The sequence below is a fragment of the Pelophylax lessonae genome (assembly GCF_965119305.1).
Source record: "Pelophylax lessonae genome assembly, chromosome: 7".
Classification (NCBI taxonomy): domain Eukaryota; kingdom Metazoa; phylum Chordata; class Amphibia; order Anura; family Ranidae; genus Pelophylax; species Pelophylax lessonae.
In genome coordinates this window covers 73818902-73840788 of record NC_138774.1, presented here as the reverse complement: position 1 = coordinate 73840788, position 21887 = coordinate 73818902, and the positions used below count along the sequence as shown (strand labels likewise).

Below are 21887 nucleotides of genomic sequence, written 5' to 3'. Positions count from 1 at the left end.
GACCCAGATTCCTCAATCCTTTCTCTGCAGTATCAGCTGCAGAGTGAAAGAAAAGAAAGCGCTCTGTACAGGCTCCCTGGATATTTATAAACTGAAGAATTTAAATGCAGGGAGGGCTGCAGGGGGATTGGGCACAGTTGCTGGAACCACTCCTGCTGCTCTGGCCCCCCCCCCCTGTTAAACTTATAGGGCCTGGGTCCCGTACAGGATGGCAAGTGCTACCCCCTTTAAAGCCCTGCAGAGTTCCAATATAAAAGGATTGTATTCACTGTACCTTTTCAGATCCTCCAATGACTGGGTCTGACAAGCTGTATGCCACCACCTGTGAATAGACAAACAAGATTTGTACCATGGGCATCTGCGATTATCTGGATCTTCAGTCTTAAACTGTTATTATGAAGCCTTAACATTTAGGGTTTACTCAATGTTTTACAATTCAAATTATCCTAAAGCGGAAGTCAACTCAGCGATACTCACCTTTGCTTCAACTTTCCCACACCAATGAGGTCCCTCACTGGCAACGGCATTTTTTCTGCTTCTTCTGGGTGCTGGTCTTCAACCATCTTGATCAGCCAGCGGGGTAATGTCACTCTCAAGCATGTGCATTCCACAAAAGACTGAGTATGCAGGTAGATTTCTCTTTTGCAGAGGAGACACTGCATGTCCTAAATGTCTGCATTTTTAATATTAGGCCTCATGCACAATTGTTTAATGTAAAAACACGGTTTCTCTTGACAGGAGAAAATCAGCGTTAAAAACTCACCTAAGCTGTGTTTTTTCAAATCAGTTTAGTAGAGTTTAGCAGCGTCTGGTGTTTGGACAATTATTTTTTTCATTGGCCAGAATTATAATTTATTCAGGCTATGGGAATTAATAAATGCGGAAAGTGCTAAACGCGCCTTGTGTTTAGATGTGTTTAGACATGTTTAGCAGCTTTAAGCGTTTTTTCTGCCAAACTCTGCTGCTCCTGGAAACACTGGCGGTGGGTTTTTTTCCTGACGCTAAAAACCTGTGTGTGCATGGACACATAGGATAATATGCAGGGGAGGTTAGAGACAGAAAAAGATAAAATGCCAGATGCCCCTAGAAGCAGCTGTAAACATCCAGTGTGCATGAGGCTTTAGACTTTAGTTTACTTAAAGAGGAAGTAAACCCTCCTCTACAACTTGTACCTATAGGTAAGCCTATGATAAGGCTTACCTATAGGTACTGTAAATATCTCCTAAACATGTACCGTTTAGGAGATATTTACCTTACATGCCGCCAGTGACGTCACTGGCGCATGCGCTCTGAAGGAACGGCCGATCGTGCCGTTCCTTCAGAGTCCCGTGCCGTGACTGTCGGCTCCCGCGTGCGTGGGAGTGGGAGTGACGATCCCGGAAGACGGGCGACTGGACATGTCGCCCGTCATAGAAGTGAGTGAGCGGCACGGCGGGGGCTCGTTCTAAGGTAAGTATTGCATAATGAGCTAGTATGCGATGCATACTAGCTCATTATGTCTTTCTCTTGCAGGGTGTAGAAAAAACAAAAAACAAAAAAACAAACGAGTTTACAACCTCTTTAAAAAGTGATTGTAAAGTGTCATTTTTTTCCCATAAAAATAACAAATAGGTTATATTCACCTCCTCTGAGCAGTTGGTTTTGCACAGAGCAGCCCGGATCCTCTTTTCGGCTCCCTGGCTGGAGCTTCTGGCCCCTCCCTCCTGCTAGGTGCCCCCACAGCAAGCAGCTTGCTATGGGGGCACCCAGACCGAGCCACAGCTCCATGTATTCATTCAGACATACAGCTGCTGTTCCCCCCCCCCTCCCGATTGGGTAACTCACTTTGATTGACAGCAGCAGGAGGCAATGGCTTTGCTGCTGTGTCTGAGCCAATCAGGAGAGAGTCCCGGATGGGTAAAGCACTCGTGGACATTGCTGGATAGAGGGGGATCAGGTAGGTATTAAAAAGAACAGGAGAGCGCCTCGAAGTGCAATATTTATTAAGCATAGAAACGGAAAGCCAAATAGAAACTCACATAATCAATAAAAAGTAAGGCTCATCTGCGGTGAGGCAGCTCCAGCGGCAGAGAGATCCAGGCGTCCATCCGTAAGGATGGGGAGCCGCGACCCAGCGTGCCGTCTCCGGCGAGGATAGACGAGTTCCGGATCCTTGCTATGCGGGCCACTGAATAGAACACAGCGGGGGCTGGCGTATGACGTCACCGCAGAGCAGGGGAACATGACGTGTTTCCAAGCATGCGCGCTCCCGTACATCTATTGTTATCTCTGATGAATAAATGATTGAAACAACATTTTCTTGTGTTATTCAAGTGTGCAATCTTTAGCAGAATCAATGACTGCTTACGTTTAAGCCAGCCAGCGCTGTGTTCCATTCAGTGGCCCGCATAGCGAGGATCCGCAACTTGTCTATCTTCGCCGGAGACAGCACACTGGGTCGCGGCTCCCCATCCTTAAGGTTGGATGCCTGGATCTCTCTGCCGCTGGGGCTGCCTCACCACAGATGAGCCTTACTTTTTATTGGTTATGTGAGTTTCTATTTGGCTTTCCGTTCTATGCTGTATTTATTGAATACCTACAGCTCACTTATCTTATTAAATATGGACAATTAATGGACTATATGGACATCCTTAACCTATACAGCCTATAAATTGGTTATACCTGTGCGCCAGAACTTAATGTTTATGTTCAGCTAAGTGGTGGTGGTGGGGTGCTGGGGAGGCTGCTATACACAGAAGGCTATTTATCTTAATGCATAGAATGAAGAAAGTTGCTCAGTGCTGGGTAAAGGCTTTGCAAATGATTGCAAAACTTAGTGGTAATCACACTGCTCTTGCACATGCTGAAGGCCATGTGTAGATGGCCTTATGGAGCGTTTGAAGGTTAACCACTTTAGCCCCGGAGAATTTTCCTGCTTAACGTCCAGGCCACTTTTTGCAACTTGGCACTGCGCGAATTTAATGGACAATTGCGCGGTCATGCAACGCCGTACCCAAACAAAATGTACATCCTTTTTTTCCCACAAACAGAGCTTTCTTTTGGTGGTATTTGATCACCTCTGCGCTTTTAATTTTTTGCAATATTAATAAAAAAAAGAGCGAAAATTTGGCGAAAAAATTGACATTTTCTACTTTGACAGTTAAAAAATATAATATATTCAATTTTTGTCATATATTTAAGCCAAAAAGTATTTAGCTACATGTCTTTGAGAAAAAAATTCTCAATGAGCGTATTTTTAACCGCTTTAAGACCGGAAGATTTTACCCCATTCCTGACCAGGCAATATTTTGCGATTCGGCACTGCGTTACTTTAACGGACAATTGCGCTGTCGTGCGACGCTGTACCCAAATTCAATTTATGTCCTTTTTTTTTCCCACAAATAGAGCTTTCTTTTGATGGCATTTGATCACCTGTGCGATTTTTAATTTTTGAAAACAATTGAGCAACAATTTAAAAAAAAAAAAAAATAATATTTTTTACATTCTGCTATAAAACATTCCCCAAAAAAAATTTATAAATCAAAATTTAACATTTTAGGCCAATTTGTTTTCTGCTACATATTTTTGGTAAAAAAAAAAAAAAAAAAATCACAATAAGCGTATTTTGATTGGTTTTCACAAAAGTTATTGCATTTACTAACTACGGGAAAGATTTGTCATTTTTATTGTTTATTTATTTTTTACTAATAATGGCAGCGATCTGCAATTTTTTTTTTGCGGGACTGCGACATTGCGGCAGACAGATCGGACCCCTAACTGACATTTTTGACACTTTTAGGGGTACCAGTGACATTACTACATTAATCAGTGCTACAAATATGCACTGTTACTGTAATAATGACACTGGCAGGGAAGGGGTTAACACTGTTGTTGATCAAGGGGTTAAATGTGGGCCTCATGCTTACTGACGTGTGTGGGGGGAGGGGGTTGTGTGACAGAGACAGAGATCGCAGGTTCGGCTATGCTGAATCCTGTAATCTGTGACTGTCTGTCACAGAGGAGACAAGGCGGGCGGATTTCCTCACTCGATCCCCGACGATCGGGGAAGAGCGGCGGTGATCACCGCCTCTCCTCCCCTGGCCCGACTCCCGCTGTGTCTGAATACAGCGGGAGCGAGCCTCCGAGAGAGGGGAGAATCTGGTGACGTAGGTCTACGTCGCCAGACCTTAACGAGCCACTTTGCCGCAGTACTGTGATGTGAGCAGTCGGCAAGTGGTTAACAGGTAGAATTTAAACACAACAGATAATCTTGTTAACATTGGTTACCAGATGAAGTTCTGCAAATCACAAGCAGAGGCAATTCCTGAATCCACCCATGTTAACACCTTGCATAGTTTTGGGTGGAATCCACCTTTACTAAAGCATTGCCAAGAGGTTTGAGTACCTTGTTATAATCTATGAAGTTGAGCTCCGCTCTCACGGGGGCAGAAGAGGCCACAGCTGCATAAACCAAGTGTGGGAACTACAACAAAACAAAACAAAACATTACACAGGTAATATATAGAAGACTAGTTTGAGCTTTACATATATTCATAAAAAAAAAATTTAAAAATGAGAGATTTTAAATGCTGCTCACAAACTACTGGAAATCGGTCTTTATACAAACCGAAACACTCAAAAAACTAAAATCACTTCCAAGATAAGCCTATCGATTTCTCCTGCGCTGCCCAATGTGGTCATTCGCAGTGATGGTGAACCTTGGCTCTCCAGATGTTTGGGAACCACATTTCCCATGATGCTCAACTACACTGCAGAGTGCATGAGCATCATGGGAAATGTAGTTCCAAACCATCAGGCGGGCCAAGGTTCGCCATCACTGTCCTAGAGAGAGCAAAGGAAAGACCTGACCAATGGGATGAGTCTCCTTCTCAGTGTACTGAGCATACTGGAAGGGAAGCGCTGGCACTGAAAACTGCAGGAGGTGTGGGCTCTGAATGGTGGGGTTACCTGCTGGCTATAATATGTGGCAGGATTGTACAGAACAGAATAACAAAAGTATTGCTTGGTAAAACATTTTCAATAGCTCACCTTAAAGTACAGCAACACATAAGTATCTCACTGCACACATCCCTAAGGCCAGCTTCACGAATGTGAGGCGGCGGTTTCCAGCCTGGGGTCCAGTCCGTGTCTGTTCACCGGTTCAGGCGCGTATCAAAAATTTTGCTTGAATTCGCACCTGAACTGGACCCAAAAAGGCACAGGACCCTTTTGCAATCCACTCCATGGGCCTGTGTGAACCGGCTCCATTGAGAGTCGCTCACACTCGCATGTCACGCAAATTTGATGCATTCCATTCGCACATACACTATATTCCAAAAGTATTGGGACGCCTGCCTTTACACGCACATGAACTTTAATGGCATCCCAGCAGTCTTAGTCTGTAGGATTCAATATTGAGTTGGCCCACCCTTTGCAGCTATAACAGCTTCAACTCTTCTGGGAAGGCAGTCCACAAGGTTTAGGAGTGAATCTATAGAAATGCTTGACCATTCTTCCAGAAGAACATTTGTGAGGTCAGGCACGGATGTGGATGAGAAGGCCTGGTTAACAGTCTCTGCTCCAATTCATCCCAAAGGTGTTCTATCGGGTTGAGGTCAGGACTCTGCAGGCCAGTCAAGTTCCTCCACCTCAAACTTGCTCATCCATGTCTCACAAGTGCTATGCAACAATATACAAGTCCATGATCTAGTATTATGTAGATTCAGAAATCTTGTGGCGTGCTGGAGTCTCCACACGTGATTCCCCTGTCTTTCCACACTCACCAAAAGCTTTTCCCCTTTAAGAGGTATATCAGCATTCACAGCACTCTGTGGCTGTAGACAGGATCCAGATTCAAGGTGGTCTCCTTTTCCTCCTTAGTTCATCTGCCCACCAGGCTCACAAGCAGAGATGACTTGATAGATTATTTTGACTGGGTGACTAAAATAATAGACGGTGGAGGTGCAGTAGACATTGCATATCTAGATTTTAGTAAGGCTTTTGACACTGTCCCACATAGAAGACTTATCAATAAACTGCAGTCATTGAGCATGGACTCCCATATTGTTGAGTGGATTAGGCAGTGGCTGAGTGACAGACAACAGAGGGTTGTAGTCAATGGAGAACATTCAGAACAAGGTCATGTTACCAGTGGGGTACCTCAGGGATCTGTACTGGGACCAATTTTGTTTAATATCTTCATAAGTGATATTGCCAAAGGCCTCGATGGTAAGGTTTGTCTTTTTGCTGATGACACAAAGATATGTAACAGGGTTGATGTTCCTGGAGGGAAACGCCAAATGGAAAAGGATTTAGGAAAACTAGAAAAATGGTCAGAACTCTGGCAACTGAAATTTAATGTGGATAAGTGCAAGATAATGTACCTGGGGCGTAAAAACCCAAAGGGCAGAATATAGAATATTTGACACAGTCCTGACCTCAGTATCTGAGGAAAGGGATTTAGGAGTAATTTTTTCAGAAGACTTAAAGGTGGGAAGACAATGTAATAGAGCAGCACGAAATGCCAGCAGAATGCTTGGATGTATAGGGAGAGGTATAAGCAGTAGAAAGAGAGAAGTGCTTATGCCGCTGTACAGAACACTGGTGAGACCTCACTTGGAGTATTGTGCGCAGTACTGGAGGCCATATCTCCAGAAGGATATAGATACTCTAGAGAGAGTTCAGAGAAGAGCTACTAAACTAGTACATGGATTACAGGAAAAAAACTTACCAGGAAAGGTTAAAGGACCTTAACATGTATAGCTTGGAAGAAAGGAGAGACAGAGGGGATATGATAGAAACTTTTAAATACATAAAGGGAATCAACTCTGTAAAGGAGGAGAGCATATTTAAAAGAAGAAGAAAAACTACCACAAGAGGACACAGTTTTAAATTAGAGGGGCAAAGGTTTAAAAGTAATATGAGGAAGTATTACTTTACTGAGAGAGTAGTGGATGCATGGAATAACCTTCCTGCAGAAGTGGTAGCTGCAAATACAGTGAAGGAGTTTAAGCATGCATGGGATAGGCATAAGGCTATCCTTCATATAAGATAGGGCCAGGGACTATTCATAGGATTCAGATATATTGGGCAGACTAGATGGGCCAAATGGTTCTTATCTGCCGACACATTCTATGTTTCTATGACAACAAACGAGCCCCATAGTGTAAATCCGCTTTACCATTCATTAAAAAGCATGTATTGAAATTCACTAACAATGTTTAAAATGTCACTCAGCATAAAAATTCATTAGTACGGGATGCAATGCGCTCCACAGATGCAATCCAGAAGGGACGCAATGACGCTGGAAGCTCCTCCCTACGCATTTCGTCACACTTTCCACTCTTATTAATCCTAAATTGAAACTTGTGGATGGGTCTAAACAAATTCCTTGCAATTTATAAAGAAATAAAAGCAAAAACTAGCTCACACTAGATTGAACAAGCAAGTCTACCCCAAACTTTACAGGAAACATGTGCAGACATTTTGGAGGCTGCCATCAGTGACCTCTGTTTCTGAATATACTAGCTTCCTGGCGGTCACCCTAATCCAGAGTCTTCTGGACATTTTGCATTATTGACCTAGAACAAGTATGCTGATTAATAGCTCTGACGGCACTTTTTTCCCCCATCCCATTCCTACTACCATGACCGTGTTGTGATCACTGTTGAAATTCTAACCTTATAACCTTACATTTGGTGGCTCCATGCCTGAAATGTGTACCAGAGCCACTCAACCGGAGTGTTACCAGTAGGAATGCACCATTATCCTTTTTTATTTTTTAAATTGGCGAGTACAAGTACAGATACTTTGCAGTGCAATTTGCGTCCATACAAATGGAATGGGCGCAAATTGCACTTCAATGAACTGCATGTGATTTGAACAGGAATGCAGTGCGATTCCTGTCTGAACCGCATGTGGTTGCCCACACTGCTCTCTGGTCTCTGGAGTGTGGGAGGAAATTGTAGTACCAGGAAGAAATCCACACAAACACAGTGGAAACAGGTTCATGACATGCAAACAGTGTCCTGGCCAGGGTTTACACAAAGAACCCCATTGCTGTAAGGCAGTGGTCCTCAACCCTGGTCCTCAGGGCCCACTAACAGGCCAGGTTTGCAAGATAACTGGAATACATCCCAGGTGATATAATTTGCTGCTCAGTGATTGCAGTACTCTAGTCTGCATCTCCCCAGGGTAATACTTAAAATCTGGCCTGTTAGTGGGCCCTGAGGACCGGAGTTGAGGACCACTGCTGTAAGGTATAAGTGCCAGCCACCAAGACAATCTGCTGCCCACACTGCCATTATATGCAGAACTAGAGGCTCACCTTCAATCTGAACCAAGCAGACAGAGATCCGGGATAGGAGCCTCCAAAACAGATCCAGGTGTTGTTCCGAGTCAGATTGTACTTCTGGGAAATGAACATGTGGAAGGAGGCCAAGTCTGCAAGTCTGAAAGAGCAAAAACAGTTAAGCTAGGCATAGATGACTCCAATTTTAATGAGCCAGAGGGCTAAACAAAAAAGAAAAAAAAAAATGGGATTGCTCCATTCACGCAATTGAGGTGGATGGAGGAATCCTCCCTGCTGTGACATTGAATTCGGACAAAGGGAATCTCCTCTGTCAGAAGACACTGATCAGTGGTTGGAACCACTGATCAGGAAACATTTTCCAACATTCCTGTTCAGGGACGGCCACACATGGATCGAAATTCGGCCGTTCCCTGCTGAAACAGACAAATCTAGCTCAATCTATGGCCAGCTTTCCAAAATTTACTGGCACCTGAAAGTCCTAATTTTGCATAATTGAGAAGACTTACAGGGCATTCATGGCATGGCCTTAATATTAATTTAAAAAAAAAAAAAAGTCTGCACATTTATAAAGTAAAGAGATGTTTGGGACTCTACAGAGTGCCATTAACCAGTTCCCACCCACGTGTATTCTGTCATTTCTCTCCTACATGTAAAAATCTGTATCATTTTGCTAGAAAATGACTTAGAACCCCCAAACATTATATACATTTTTTTTCAGCAGAGCCCCTAGAGAATAAAATGGTGGGTGTTGCAATTTTTTATGTGTGACACGGTATTTGCGTAGCAGTTTTTTAAATGCAATTTTTTTGTGAAAAATACACTTTATTATACTGAATTTTATTGCACACAAACACTACAATACATAATTTTGTGTTAAAATATAAAAGATGATGTTATGCCAAGTAAATAGATACCCAGCATGTCACACTTTAAAATTGCGTATGCCCGTGTAATGGCACCAAACTACAGTACTTAAAAATCTCTATTGGCAACACTTTAAAAGCCTTTACACGTTACCAGTTTAGAGTTACATGTGTGTGCTGACGTTCAGGACGATGCCTCACATGTGTGGTGCTAACACCATTTACATTTGTTTTTTAATTTTTTTGTTATTTTTTTAAATCAACTTTATTGCTTTCACAAGGGATGAGCAACATCCTTTGTGAAAGTATAGGTTGTGACAGGTCCTCTTTATGGAGAGATCTGCAGTCTATTAGACCCCAAATCTCTCCTCTAGCCTCCACTGCAGCCAATCAGACACAGATCAGTCTGATCAGCTGCTTTCCTGGCTGCTAACGGCCAGGTTAACAAAGAGCCGAACCTGGAAGTGACGAAATCCTAGTTGCTTTCGATTTCTGGGGTCACAGAGAGGAACTTACTTAGTTCTTCTCTGTGTAGTGCCGCCATTGCTCCCGGGCTCCGCAATCAGATAGCAGAGCCCAGGAAAGGCATCAGCAGCGGGGGGAGGGAAGAAGGGAATCCCAGACTGAAAATGTTGATAGCGAAATGATCCATGCAGGTGTGCGCATCATCCTGGTATACCAAATTTTACACGAGGCATCAAATGACGTCATATGGGTAGGGAGTGGTTTAAAAAAAGAAAAGTGAAAGTAAAGCCCAGTCATGTGACCTGTCAAAGTCACATAACTACCTCTTCTACACTCATATAGCTATGCCTGATGACAGAACTTTTCAGCTCACATTTTGGGAATAGGCCATAAAGTGCGGCCCGCGGCATGTGTAGCTGAGCACGTTGGCCTCGCTCAGAGTTTTGCTTTAAAGACTTTATTTTATAATTTTTATACCCGTTAGGGTTTTTCCTTGAAGTTTCCTTTCTTCAGCTATGTTCTCATAGGAAAATAGGAGAAGACATTTTGTATTTCTAGGCGTATAGCCAGCTATGACCTTGGTGCTAGGCACAGAGATGTCAAGAGTCTTAACTGGCTAACGTGATCTAACTTTATCTCTTAGCCAGACATGGAAGTAAGTCACACATGTGCAAGTCACAAGCAAGTCTCAAGTTACTGTGGTCAAAAGCAAGCCAGTCCAGTCCCTGCTAGAAGTCAAGCAAGTCAAGTCAAGTCATTTATTTTGGTCAAGTCACAAATCAAGTCATAATACTGATCTACCCCAATTTTCACCTTTAAATCAGTTAAAAAAAAAATCAATCAGTGGTCAGGAAAGGTTTTGTTTTATTTTCAACATTAAAGCGGAGTTCCACCCTCAAAAGTGACTTTGGGCCATCCGCTTGCTCTGTGTCACCTGAAAAATAAATGGATAACGACGATTTGATTTTTTTTTTTTTTGTTTACTTACCTTGTTTTTAAAGAAAATATACTTACCTACCTTCCTTCCTCTTCCTCCCTCTGCGGACACGGCCGCCGCCGCCACTTCCTGCTTGCAATGACTCCTGGGAGCTGAATGTCATCGCTCCCAGGAGTTAATGCGCCTGCACCGGCCCCGCTTGTCAGTTCCAGTGCAGGTGCGTCATTCCCTGCTAAACAGCTTCTGGGCATGCCCAGAAGCTGTGCAGGGATGATGCGCCTGCACTGGAAGTGACGAGCGGGGCCGGTGCAGGCGCATTCTGGGACCGAAGAGGACACAGAAGAGGACGCGCTGGCTTCAGCTGCCCACACCTGAGATGGCAGCGCTGGACAAGAAATTTTCAAGGTAAGTATTTCTTCTAAAAGGTAAGTGCGACCCAGGACAGTTCAGAGGCTATCCATTCTGAAATGCACTAGTCATGACTGTCCCGGGGGTATTTTTATCTCAAAAACGTTTTTGAGGGTGGAACTCCGCTTTAACAAAACTGCTTAGTACTTTTTTCTTGGCATATTAACCACTTAAGCCCCGGAGGATTTGGCTGCTAAACGACCAGGGGGTATTTTGCGATTCGGCACTGCGTGACTTTAACGGACAATTGCGCATTCGTGCGACGCTGTACCCAAACGAATTTGATGTCCTTTTTTTCCCACAAACAGAGCTTTCTTTTGGTGGTATTTGATCACCTGTGCGATTTTTTGATCATGCGCTATAAACAAAAAAAAGAGCTTCAATTTTGCAAAAATAACAATATTTTTCACATTTTTTTTATATGAAATTCCCCCAAAAAAAAAAAATAAAAATCAAATTTTTTTAACATTTTCGGCCAGTTTGTTTTATGCTACATATGTTTGGTAAAAAAAAAAAAAAAAAAAAAAAAAAAAAAAAAAAAAAAAAAAAATCGCAAAAAGCGTATTTTTATTGGTTTGCGCAAAAGTTATCGCGTTTACTAACAAAGGGAAAGATTTTTGTCATTTTTTTTTTTAACGCTTAATGGCGGCAATCTGCGATTTTTTTGCGGTACTGCGACATTGCGGCGGACAGATCGGACCCTTGACTGACATTTTTGACACTTTTGGGGTTACCAGTGACATTTCTACAGTAATCAGTGCTATACATATGCACTGTTACTGTAAAAATACACTGGTAGTGAAGGGGTTAACTTTATTTGAGAGGGAGGGGCTGTGTGTGTCCCTAGGGGCGTGATTCTTACTGTGATTGGCTGTCTGTTGAGCTGTAGGGACACTGATCAACGGTTCTACATTGTAGAACCGTGTGATCGGTGTCTCTACACAGGGGAGAATGACAGGCAGCTTGTTTACACAAGCTGCCTGACTTTCTCCCTCTCCCCCGCTGATCGCCGAGTGACCGGCGGACATCGGGTCCGCCGGTCACACGCGCGGGGGGGGGGGGGGGGGATGAGAAAGTCAGGCAGCTTGTGTAAACAAGCTGCCTGTCATTCTCCCCTGTGTAGAGACACCGATCACACGGTTCTACAATGTAGAACCGTTGATCAGTGTCCCTACAGCTCAACAGACAGCCAATCACAGTAAGAATCACGCCCCTAGGGACACACACAGCCCCTCCCTCTCAAATAAAGTTAACCCCTTCACTACCAGTGTATTTTTACAGTAACAGTGCATATGTATAGCACTGATTACTGTAGAAATGTCACTGGTAACCCCAAAAGTGTCAAAAATGTCAGTCAAGGGTCCGATCTGTCCGCCGCAATGTTGCAGTACCGCAAAAAAAATCGCAGATTGCCGCCATTAAGCGTTAAAAAAAAAAAAAAAGACAAAAATCTTTCCCTTTGTTAGTAAACGCGATAATTTTTGCGCAAACCAATAAAAATACGCTTTTTGCGATTTTTTTTTTTTTTTTTTTTTCTTTTTTACCAAACATATGTAGCATAAAACAAACTGGCCGAAAATGTTAAAAAAATTTGATTTTTATTTTTTTTTTTTGGGGGAATTTCATATAAAAAAAATGTCAAAAATATTGTTACTTTTGCAAAATTGAAGCTCTTTTTTTTGTTTATAGCGCATGATCAAAAAATCGCACAGGTGATCAAATACCACCAAAAGAAAGCTCTGTTTGTGGGAAAAAAAGGACATCAAATTCGTTTGGGTACAGCGTCGCACGAATGCGCAATTGTCCGTTAAAGTCACGCAGTGCCGAATCGCAAAATACCCCCTGGTCGTTTAGCAGCCAAATCCTCCGGGGCGCGCGCTCGCTCCCCAGAGCCTCACAGGCTAGCGACGTAGACCTACGTCGCTCTGCCTGTGAGGGGCTGACTGCCGCAGTAAATATACTGTGAGCAGTCGGCAAACGGTTAAAGAAACACTTTGAATGCCCAAAAAGCTCAAAATCCTTCGTCCAGTCATGTTGCAACACCACAGTCACTAAAAACATGTTAAGTATTTCCATTGTTAAACAGCCAGTGTCCTAAAAATCAGAACAGACTGAGGTGTTTTACGTGACTGTGGTGTCAGAAACATAACAGGCACATTAATTTTGCTTCAACACATCTTCAGAAAATGCAAATATTTAATAACTTAAAAAAGTAAAGTCATTTTGAGTCATATGTCTCAAGTCAAAGTCAAGTCTCAAGTCATGAATACCAAGTCAAAGTCAAGTCGAGTCTTTTATTAATTTTAGTCAAGCACGTCTCAAGTCCCCAGACTGGTGACTTAAGTCTGACTTAAGTCAAGTCATGTGACTCAAGTCCCCCACCTCTGCTTTTAGCTGTACTAAAGCTGTTGTAAATTATTGAATAGACGAGAGAACTTTTTCGCAGCCCTTATGTGTGCACGTTTTCTCTCCCCCTCTACACAGCTTTATGGGCAAAATATTTTAATATATCTTTTATGGTATAGTAGGCAACAGACAGATTCTGACTAACAATAGCTCGGAGGATATTGGCTCGCTATTATAAAGCTTCATTACAGCCTCATAATGAGGAAAGATTCTCCTATCGGTGTGTGGTGTGGCAGTGCAATACTTACGCTTGCTGACTAGACAGGAATCTGATCCCTTCCAGGGTGAGGCCATCTTTGTTAATGCTGGCTCCATAATACCGATGTTCAAGGGACACCAGGAGTGCACGATGCTTCTGTGCCAGCTCAACATGCTCTCCTAAATGAAACACAATGTCCTTGTCAGCATATTCTTCAATACCTCCAAATGGACAGGATCCCAACCCAATTCCAAGCTCAGGTCATCCCTCTGCTGGCCCCAAACTGACCCTGGAACACCCAAAAACTAACAAAATAAATCAAGTTGTCTTCAGGCCAGTAACATCACAGGTCCTCTTTACCCCCTTCTTTATTTGGATCCCAAATGCTGCAGAGAGAAGCACACCACAATGACGATGTGCCGCTCGCTGCAGCATTCTCCTGTGAGTCTGGAGTGAAGGGCGGAGCCTTGACACACAGGCAGTGGTGTATTTAGGTTTTGTGCTGCCCTAGGCCTGACTAAACTTGTGCACCCCCTAATTTAAATATGACGCACCCCTTCCTGTAAAGGCCACACCTCTTCCTATTTATGACTCGCCCTGTCATCTGTAAACCACAGACCACAACCACAGTCTATCAGTGCCCATCAGTGTAGCCTCATCAGTTCCTGTAAGGTCAGCTTAATCAGTGCCCATCATTATACCATCATATCATACCAGGAGGTAGCAGTGTGATAGCTTTAAGGGGGTGCCAGACTGATTTGCCTCCTGGACCCTGCCCTCCAGCCCAATTCACCCTTTAAGACTGGCACTATACTAAAAGTGTGTAGCGCAAGCCCGCAGGGACCCTTTTTATTGGGGGAGGCGGCTGTTTTTTTTCTTGTGCGTGGTGCTGCTTTTTTGCTGCCCCCCTGCAAAGTGCTGCCCTAGGCCTGGGCCTTGTTGGCCTAGGCCAAAATACAGCACTGCACCCAGGCCTCTCAGTGAGTGGGATAAAAGGCACTGGATGTCATTCAACCTGGAAGAGGAGCAGCACTGCTTTGCTTGATCAGGAAATTACCTTAGCAGCTATAATAAAAGTGAAGTAGAGTGCAGGTAATGGCTAATCAGCTTTGCCTCTAATGGGTAATCTACAAAATCTCTACATTAAATGTAACAAAAATATGGAAGAGCAAGTGTTGAAAAGTGTTAATGTTAAAGATTTACATTAACATGATCAACACTATTCCTTTCAAATCTGATGCAATACAAATTAAAAGGGTTAGTTCACCTTTGATGACTTTTCCCAAAGACATGCCTATACTTTACAGCATCCTGGGTACATTAATATGCAGTGACCCTGGGTTTTGCTTAGTAGCCCCACTCAAGCTACCAAAGTCCTGTGAGGTGGATGCCGCTGTTTACCGAGGGTGCAGGCTGGAGGGGAGTCTGTCCTGACTCAAAGCACGCAGAGGAGAGGAAGAGAAGTGTCCCGGCAACCGCATACCTAACCCTGTGTATGGTGAGCAGATTAAAGCAGCCTCAGCTCACTCCATCATTGCCACTACCCATGATTAAACCCCCAGGGGCGAGACTAAACGTGTTAGAACATGGCCTTGATAGAGTGAGCTGAGGGTCCTTTTATCTGCTTACCATACGGTCGGGTGAGGTGTGCAGCGGCTGTGACACTTCTCTTCATCTCCTCTGTGTTAATATGCAGTGCTTACTTTTAAGGCTGCATTCACATGGGGCCATCTAGGTGCCGTGTCTCTCTCCCAGCGTTTTAGTGTGCCTGGGAAGGAGAGGTGCAGTGTCCAGCCCCACTACCTGCAGTTTGCCAAAATCTAAGGCAGGCTGTAGCTGGACAAAGCGGTATCTGCATTTAGGGCCCCGTGTGGTACCTTAATGCTCAGAGCCCAGAAGAGGGATGCATTGAACCTGGATGACCCCCTGTGCAAGAGGCCTTTAGCTGCTTATTCCATGCCCCACCGCAGGTGGCAGGACACACTGGGCATTGGATGTGTGGCCCTGGAAAAACAAAGGAAAAGGCACTCAGCTTTGCTCTCCACCCACACATGCGTAGTCTGCTCTCTTTCACCATCACAGAACACTGAGCTGCAAGAGAGTGTGGGCTGCGCATGTGTGGGTATAGAATAAAGCCGATTGCTTGTTTGCAAGTTTTCCAGGGCCACACATGCCAAGCTCGGTAGGTCTTGACATCTGTGGATGGAAATTAAAACAGCAGCTTAAAAAGTAATAAAATCAATAAAATCAATTGAAGATGGTGTTGCGTAGCCCCTACATAATCCAAATATACAGTATCAATCTTTATAAATACAAAGTGAAACAAATAACACGAATAACATGATATAACTGTGTCCATATATGCTGTGCAAATCTGAATATTATGAATAACTTGTGCAAAAACAAAACAAACAGTCCACAAAAATGAGCAATAGGTACTTTACTGAAATCTTCAAAGCCCCACACCTCTAGGTATAACCAAATGTGCAGTGAATCCCAACTCCAAGAGACACCACTGTGCTCACAGAACTCTCCCCTTGCTATAAATGTATATACACTTTTGGAAAACCCAAAACCGATATCCAAACCTCTATTTCACGCCAACTTCACTAGTGGTCACCAGAGGTCTTGTTACTCAGATAGTGTACTGGTCCCTATAGGATTCCGGTCTGCTCCGTCATCAGTATGCCCTACGTGTTACGTCACAAAGTTCCCTGAAGAAGTTGCGTGTTGTTACATAACTTGTAGGGCGTCTTAGAGATAGCACGGACCAGAAGTGAAAGGTTATTTTAGGGTTTTTCCTGACATTTTTTAAGGCTTGTTTAATCAAGGTTTTTATGTAAGCGCAATTCTAATATTAATGATGTTTCGCATTTATGCATAGATGGTATTTTCCATTTCCCTCTTATCGGACCTGCTACCCTAAAGTGTGGGCCCTCCATACCCAATCATCTGCTACCCTTAAGGTTGTTTTTTTTTTTATTTATGTAGTGAAAATCTAGATATAGACATTGAAAAATGAACTGCATCTAATGATGTGAGACATTAATATACCCAGTGAAGTAGTTTGATAATTTTGCGGTGACATTTTTTGTACTTGCAAAAATTATCACTATTATGTATCTATACTATATCATACACATATATGTTATTTAATTTTTCAGAACTATGAATGGAGATCTGAATACAAAACATTTTCTTTTTTGGACCCCATGTGATGTTGTAGGAGGTCCTAGTCCTCCCCCTCTCTCTCTTCCATCCCCCCCCCCTTACACACACACACTCACTGTTGCTTCACCCTACACCTGCCCATCAGTGGTGTGTGGGGGAAGGTGAGGACTTTTTTTGTGTGGGCTCTCCAGAGTAATCCCGGGTACGCGGTTCTGCATGTGGAGCTGATCATCCAAGATTTTAAATAGAGGCAACTTTATGCTTGAAATTGTGACGTAATACATGGTATGTGTATTCAAAGTATATAATCAATATTTTGCTCTTTATACAAAACTGCATGTAATGAATGTATTGTAAACGAATATGTTTCTCTATTATAGATTATAAATTGGAACTTTTGGTCTAAAGACCCCTGAGGAAGACTTATTTGAAACGCGTAGGGTCTCCAGAACCAGACTTCCAGGTTCCTCCATGTTGTTGTCACATAATCAGTAGAATCATATTCAGTCGCCCATATTTTAAGTCTCTCTTCAAAACTATATTTTTGTTGTATATCATTTATAATTTGCTAAAAAATTTTTGTATTATGTGTTCAATAAAATTTTGAAAATTTCTAACATGAGTTGGTATCCGATATAGTCCCAAAATAGGGGGTTTCCTCTTGTCTTGTCTACTTTCAGTAAAGGGACGAGGGTGACCAAACTCATTTTCTCCTTTATACACGCCCAGCTTCCACACCTTCCTTTTTTCCTAGCAATATTAAAAAGATGGTATGTGGAGATATTACACAATGAGAGGCACTCTGTATGTTCCATTTTAACATGATGGTGAACCCCCCCATGAGATACTCAGCATCTTAAAGGGACCCGTACCCTATCTAAGTAACAAGATCTGTGGCGACGAGTGAAATAGAGGTCTGAATATCGGTTTTGAGCTTTCCAAAAGTGCATATACAATTATACCAAGGTGAGAGTTCTTTGAGCACAGTGGGGTCACTTGGAGTTTGGATTTAGTGCACATTTTGTTATACCTATACCTGTGTGGGACTTTGAAGATTTCAGTGAAGCACCTCTTGATCATTATTGTGAACAGTTTAATACGTTTTTTCACAAGTGATTCATATATTAAATCGCATTTGCACAGCATATATGGACACAGTTATATCATGTTATGTGTGTTCCACTTTGTTTTTACAGATTGATACTGTATATTTTTTAATTCACTAGCAGCTGCACAACACCATCTATTTTTTTAATCCGTAAAATGTCTTATTAAAAGGCACACAGCACAAAATAGCATAATATTACCATATAACCACGACATGTCAGCATAGCATATATAAAAATATAAATCAGCACATAAGAAGGATCATACAAAATGACAGAATGCTTGGGCACTAAATTGAGGTACAAAAAGTCATGATTATCTATACGTTTCAACTTAGGCCCCTTTCACACTTACGCAACGCGATTTTACAACGCAATTTTGAGCAATGCCTCAGGGCTATATACCTCAAAACGCATTAAAATCGTGCCAAAGTAGTGCAGGAACTACTTTGAAGTCGGTGCGACTTCAAAACGCACTGATGAATGGGGCTCATTGAAAATAATGGAAAACGACTAGTCATGCGATTTTGTGGTCCAAAAGTCAAGTCGCACCAGTGTGAAAGGGGCCTTAGTGGTGCTAACACATACTTCAAGAATTGTATAAAAAAAATAAAAAATAAAAAAACAGAAACCAAAAAGGGAAAAGAAACAGAATATAAACTATAGGAAAGCCAGCTCTAATCTGGTGGCCATCCTGTCTCCTGCTTTGATCAGGGATTGTATAAAAAACCTCCACACCATAGAGCAGGGGTCTCCAAACCATGGCCCTCCAGTTGTTCAGGAACTACAATTCCCATCATGCCTAGTCACACCTGTGAATTTCAGAGTTTTACAATGCCTAATGGGACGTGTAGTTCTGTAAGAGCTGGAGGGCTGTAGTTTGGAGATCCCTGCCTTCGAGGTAAGAAATTTCCCATACATTATATTCAAATAATATAGCATTCTACAAAAGAACTGTACAATAAGACATTTGGTCATTACATCTGTAGTAAGTGATTCATAATCAGCTTGGGGGGGGGGGGGGGGGGCAAGTCCTGGTGTTTCAAGCCAGGCTTGCCATAAAACCTATGGTGTGCATGCCTATGTTGCTATGTCAATTTTTCATGCACAAGCATGGAATTAACCTGGTCAATCCATTGTTTAGTTGTGGGAGCATGGAGGAGATAACCAAAGTCTAGCATGTGGTGTACAAGAGCCAAATTTCGGTAATGTTAAGTGGAGTAGGAAACACCTCTTCATCAAGCGCTCCCAGAATACATGCACAACACCATCTTCAATTGATTATTGCATGGTGGAAACACCAATAGGATGTTCCAGCAACCACACATTCGCAGATGCAGTATGTATGTATTTATAACACGATTAAGGATCAATACTGAATAGCAGCACACATATTTAGAGTTTGGATCACACAGGTAGCGCAGGTTTTTTTCTCTATAAGCCTTAAAAGTAAGCCTCCTTTTACTAAATAAAGCACTGCATATTAGTGTACTTAATACTCTGAAAATTTCTTGCATAATCCCAATAGGGTACTTTTAATAAACCATGATTGGTCACACTTTTAATGCCATCTGTAGGATGCACTGTCAGTTTTCCTCATTTGGAATCCCAGTTTCTCAGGGCAGCACGAGAGACTGAACAAAAAAATATATTTGTTTTTTAATGGCAGACTTTCCTTATGTCACACATGATAAATGATTCCCACACTTCCTACATTGGTAGTATTACTAGCTGGATAAACTTGCACATTCTTCTCAGCTACAGTATGTACTTTTAACGTAGGTGTCTATCAGAGGATTAAGAGGACTGTTGTGCTCTTTTTCAACCAACCTGCCAAGACAGAATATTCAGATTCGGCAGCTTCTCCACCTATGAACAGGAACACGGGTCCACCTGGACGCTGCCAGAACTCTTCGTTGATCCAGTACCGCTATATAGGGAAAGTTAGAGGAAGAGCAAGAAACGGGTCAGAACAATCTGCAATTGGCTCCAAAGGACTCATTATTCACAGATGGGCATCAAAAGAAGGAACATGGCAGCCTTGCCCACAGCAATTAAATTGTATTGGGCCAAGTGATGCACTACATCTAAACATTATAAATGTAGTCCACACAGCCTCTGTAAGCACTGTTTGATGGTGAACAGAGACCTGTCCACATCCACAGACCCCAAAGTTTGTCAAAGTGAACCTGTCCTTAAAGCGGAGTTCCAGCCGGACAAAAAAAAATGAAAAAAGTCAGTAGCTACTTTAGCTGCTACCTTTTAAATATTAGGACACTTACCTGTCCAGGGATGCCGCGATGTCAGCACTTCAAGCTGATTCGTCTATTGGCTTCCGGTGCAGGCGCTGCCATTGCAAGTAAGGGAAATGGGCAGTGAAGCCTTCAGGCATCTCAATGGTCCCGTCGTCTTCTGGGACACACACACACACACACAGGTCCCAGATGGCAGCAGGGGGGGGGGGGGGGGAGGGGCAGGACATGACATAGATCTTACCAGAAAGTAGAAGCAGGCCTCTCAAAAATCAGGTACCCGCTCCCCCACAAAAAGTGGCAGTGGGGGGTGGGTGCAAACAAACAGAGCCTTTTTGGTGGAGTTCCACTTTAAAGTGTTTGTAAACACTTAAAATATACTAAGTGAAGTGACTGGCCTCAGGTGATGCACAGAGATTAAACATAATCACCCCCATGTAAGTTGTACCCGTTTATCTACAGTTGTCTTTCCCTTACATCCATTCAAAGTTCAGAGATTACACAAGATCTGAAAAGAAGGGGGCAAGGAGCTGAAGTTACATCAGTAAGGCGAGTTCTGAGAGGTAACTAGAGGGAAGAGACATGCCCAGTGTTGCCAACCGTCAGTATTTTTACTGGCATCCAGTAAAAAAACGGGCACTTTTCTCCTACCGGTAAATGGCAGTGACAGGAAAAGGTTGGCGGTAAAAAATATGGCTGTGATCCTCAGCTCAGAACTGTGAATGTACAGTTCCAGTCCAGAGCCGGCCAAGACCATCTGAGTGCCTGCTACAGTGTGTTTGGGTGGTACCGCCGGGGGGCAGGTCTGGTGGAGGTGATGCCTGAATGTGTCATGTGATGTCACATTGCAATGGGGCCGAGTGGAGCGGGAAGCAAGGCAAGCCAGGAGCTGGACTGTCAGTACTGTTTGGACTAAAAAAGGGACCAGCTGGCATGGAGAGAGACTGTCACTGTGAGACTCAGGAGGGGACGCGTCGTGTCGGTGAGATGTCATCAGTGCTGCTGCATACTGCTGTAGTGTCACTGTGAGAGTCAATTTCATGTGTGTGCGTCCATTCTGATTTCTTGCCCTTCCAAGTCCTGTCCCTGAGCTACTTACGTACTATATTGAAAATAAAATAGGAAATATGTTTTTTGCCTTAATATCCATCTTAAATCACATTGCTAATTGCATATTGTACTTGTTTGTAGCCTAAATACTGAAATTTGCACTTAAAACTAATTTTGTAATTTTTGGAAATGCCAGTAAAAGCTTGGCTGTGTCAGTAAATTTTAGTCTGGTAAGTTGGCAACATTAGACACACCCCGTTCACATTGCACAGAGGAACACAGCTTAGGCTGTCAATCACAAGATGTGCCCTCCCCCGTCACCAATTTTTTTTGTCATTGTGAGGTCATAGTAGCTCGGCCATTCAAACTGCCAGAGCCTGCAAACCCCGAAGGAAGACCGGGTGAAGATCGATTCCCTGCCAGTGGTATCAACGCGCCACTGGATGGCTTTGTCTTAAGGGAAAGGATTATCAACATAAAGGCTGCTAGATAACGCTAAACACAATGTTTTACACTGTATCATTTTGCTCTTTTAGATCAAAGGAATGAACTTCTGTCTGTACAGGAGGGCAGTTTAAACTCTTAAAGACTAAGCCTTTTTCTGACACTTATTGCTTACAAGTTAAAATCAGTATTTTTTGCTAGAAAATTACTTAGAACCCACAAACACATATACATATATATATATATTTTTATTTATTTTTTTTAAGCAAAGACCCTCGAGAATAAAATGGCGATCG

The 21887-nt window shown here is 42.9% G+C and overlaps 1 protein-coding gene across 1 annotated transcript in view; it reads right to left on the bottom strand.

Annotated features, from left to right (window-relative positions):
* Positions 1 to 21887, bottom strand: part of PRSS16 (serine protease 16) — a 68691-nt gene that overhangs the window by 28988 nt on the left and 17816 nt on the right. Inside the window, exons 3-7 of the mRNA XM_082264476.1 lie at positions 19676 to 19775; positions 13618 to 13747; positions 8306 to 8429; positions 4385 to 4462; positions 275 to 322 (exon numbers count right to left, since the gene is read on the bottom strand). Coding sequence (XP_082120602.1) covers positions 275 to 322; positions 4385 to 4462; positions 8306 to 8429; positions 13618 to 13747; positions 19676 to 19775 — 480 coding nt within the window. The remainder of the gene's footprint in view (positions 1 to 274; positions 323 to 4384; positions 4463 to 8305; positions 8430 to 13617; positions 13748 to 19675; positions 19776 to 21887) is intronic.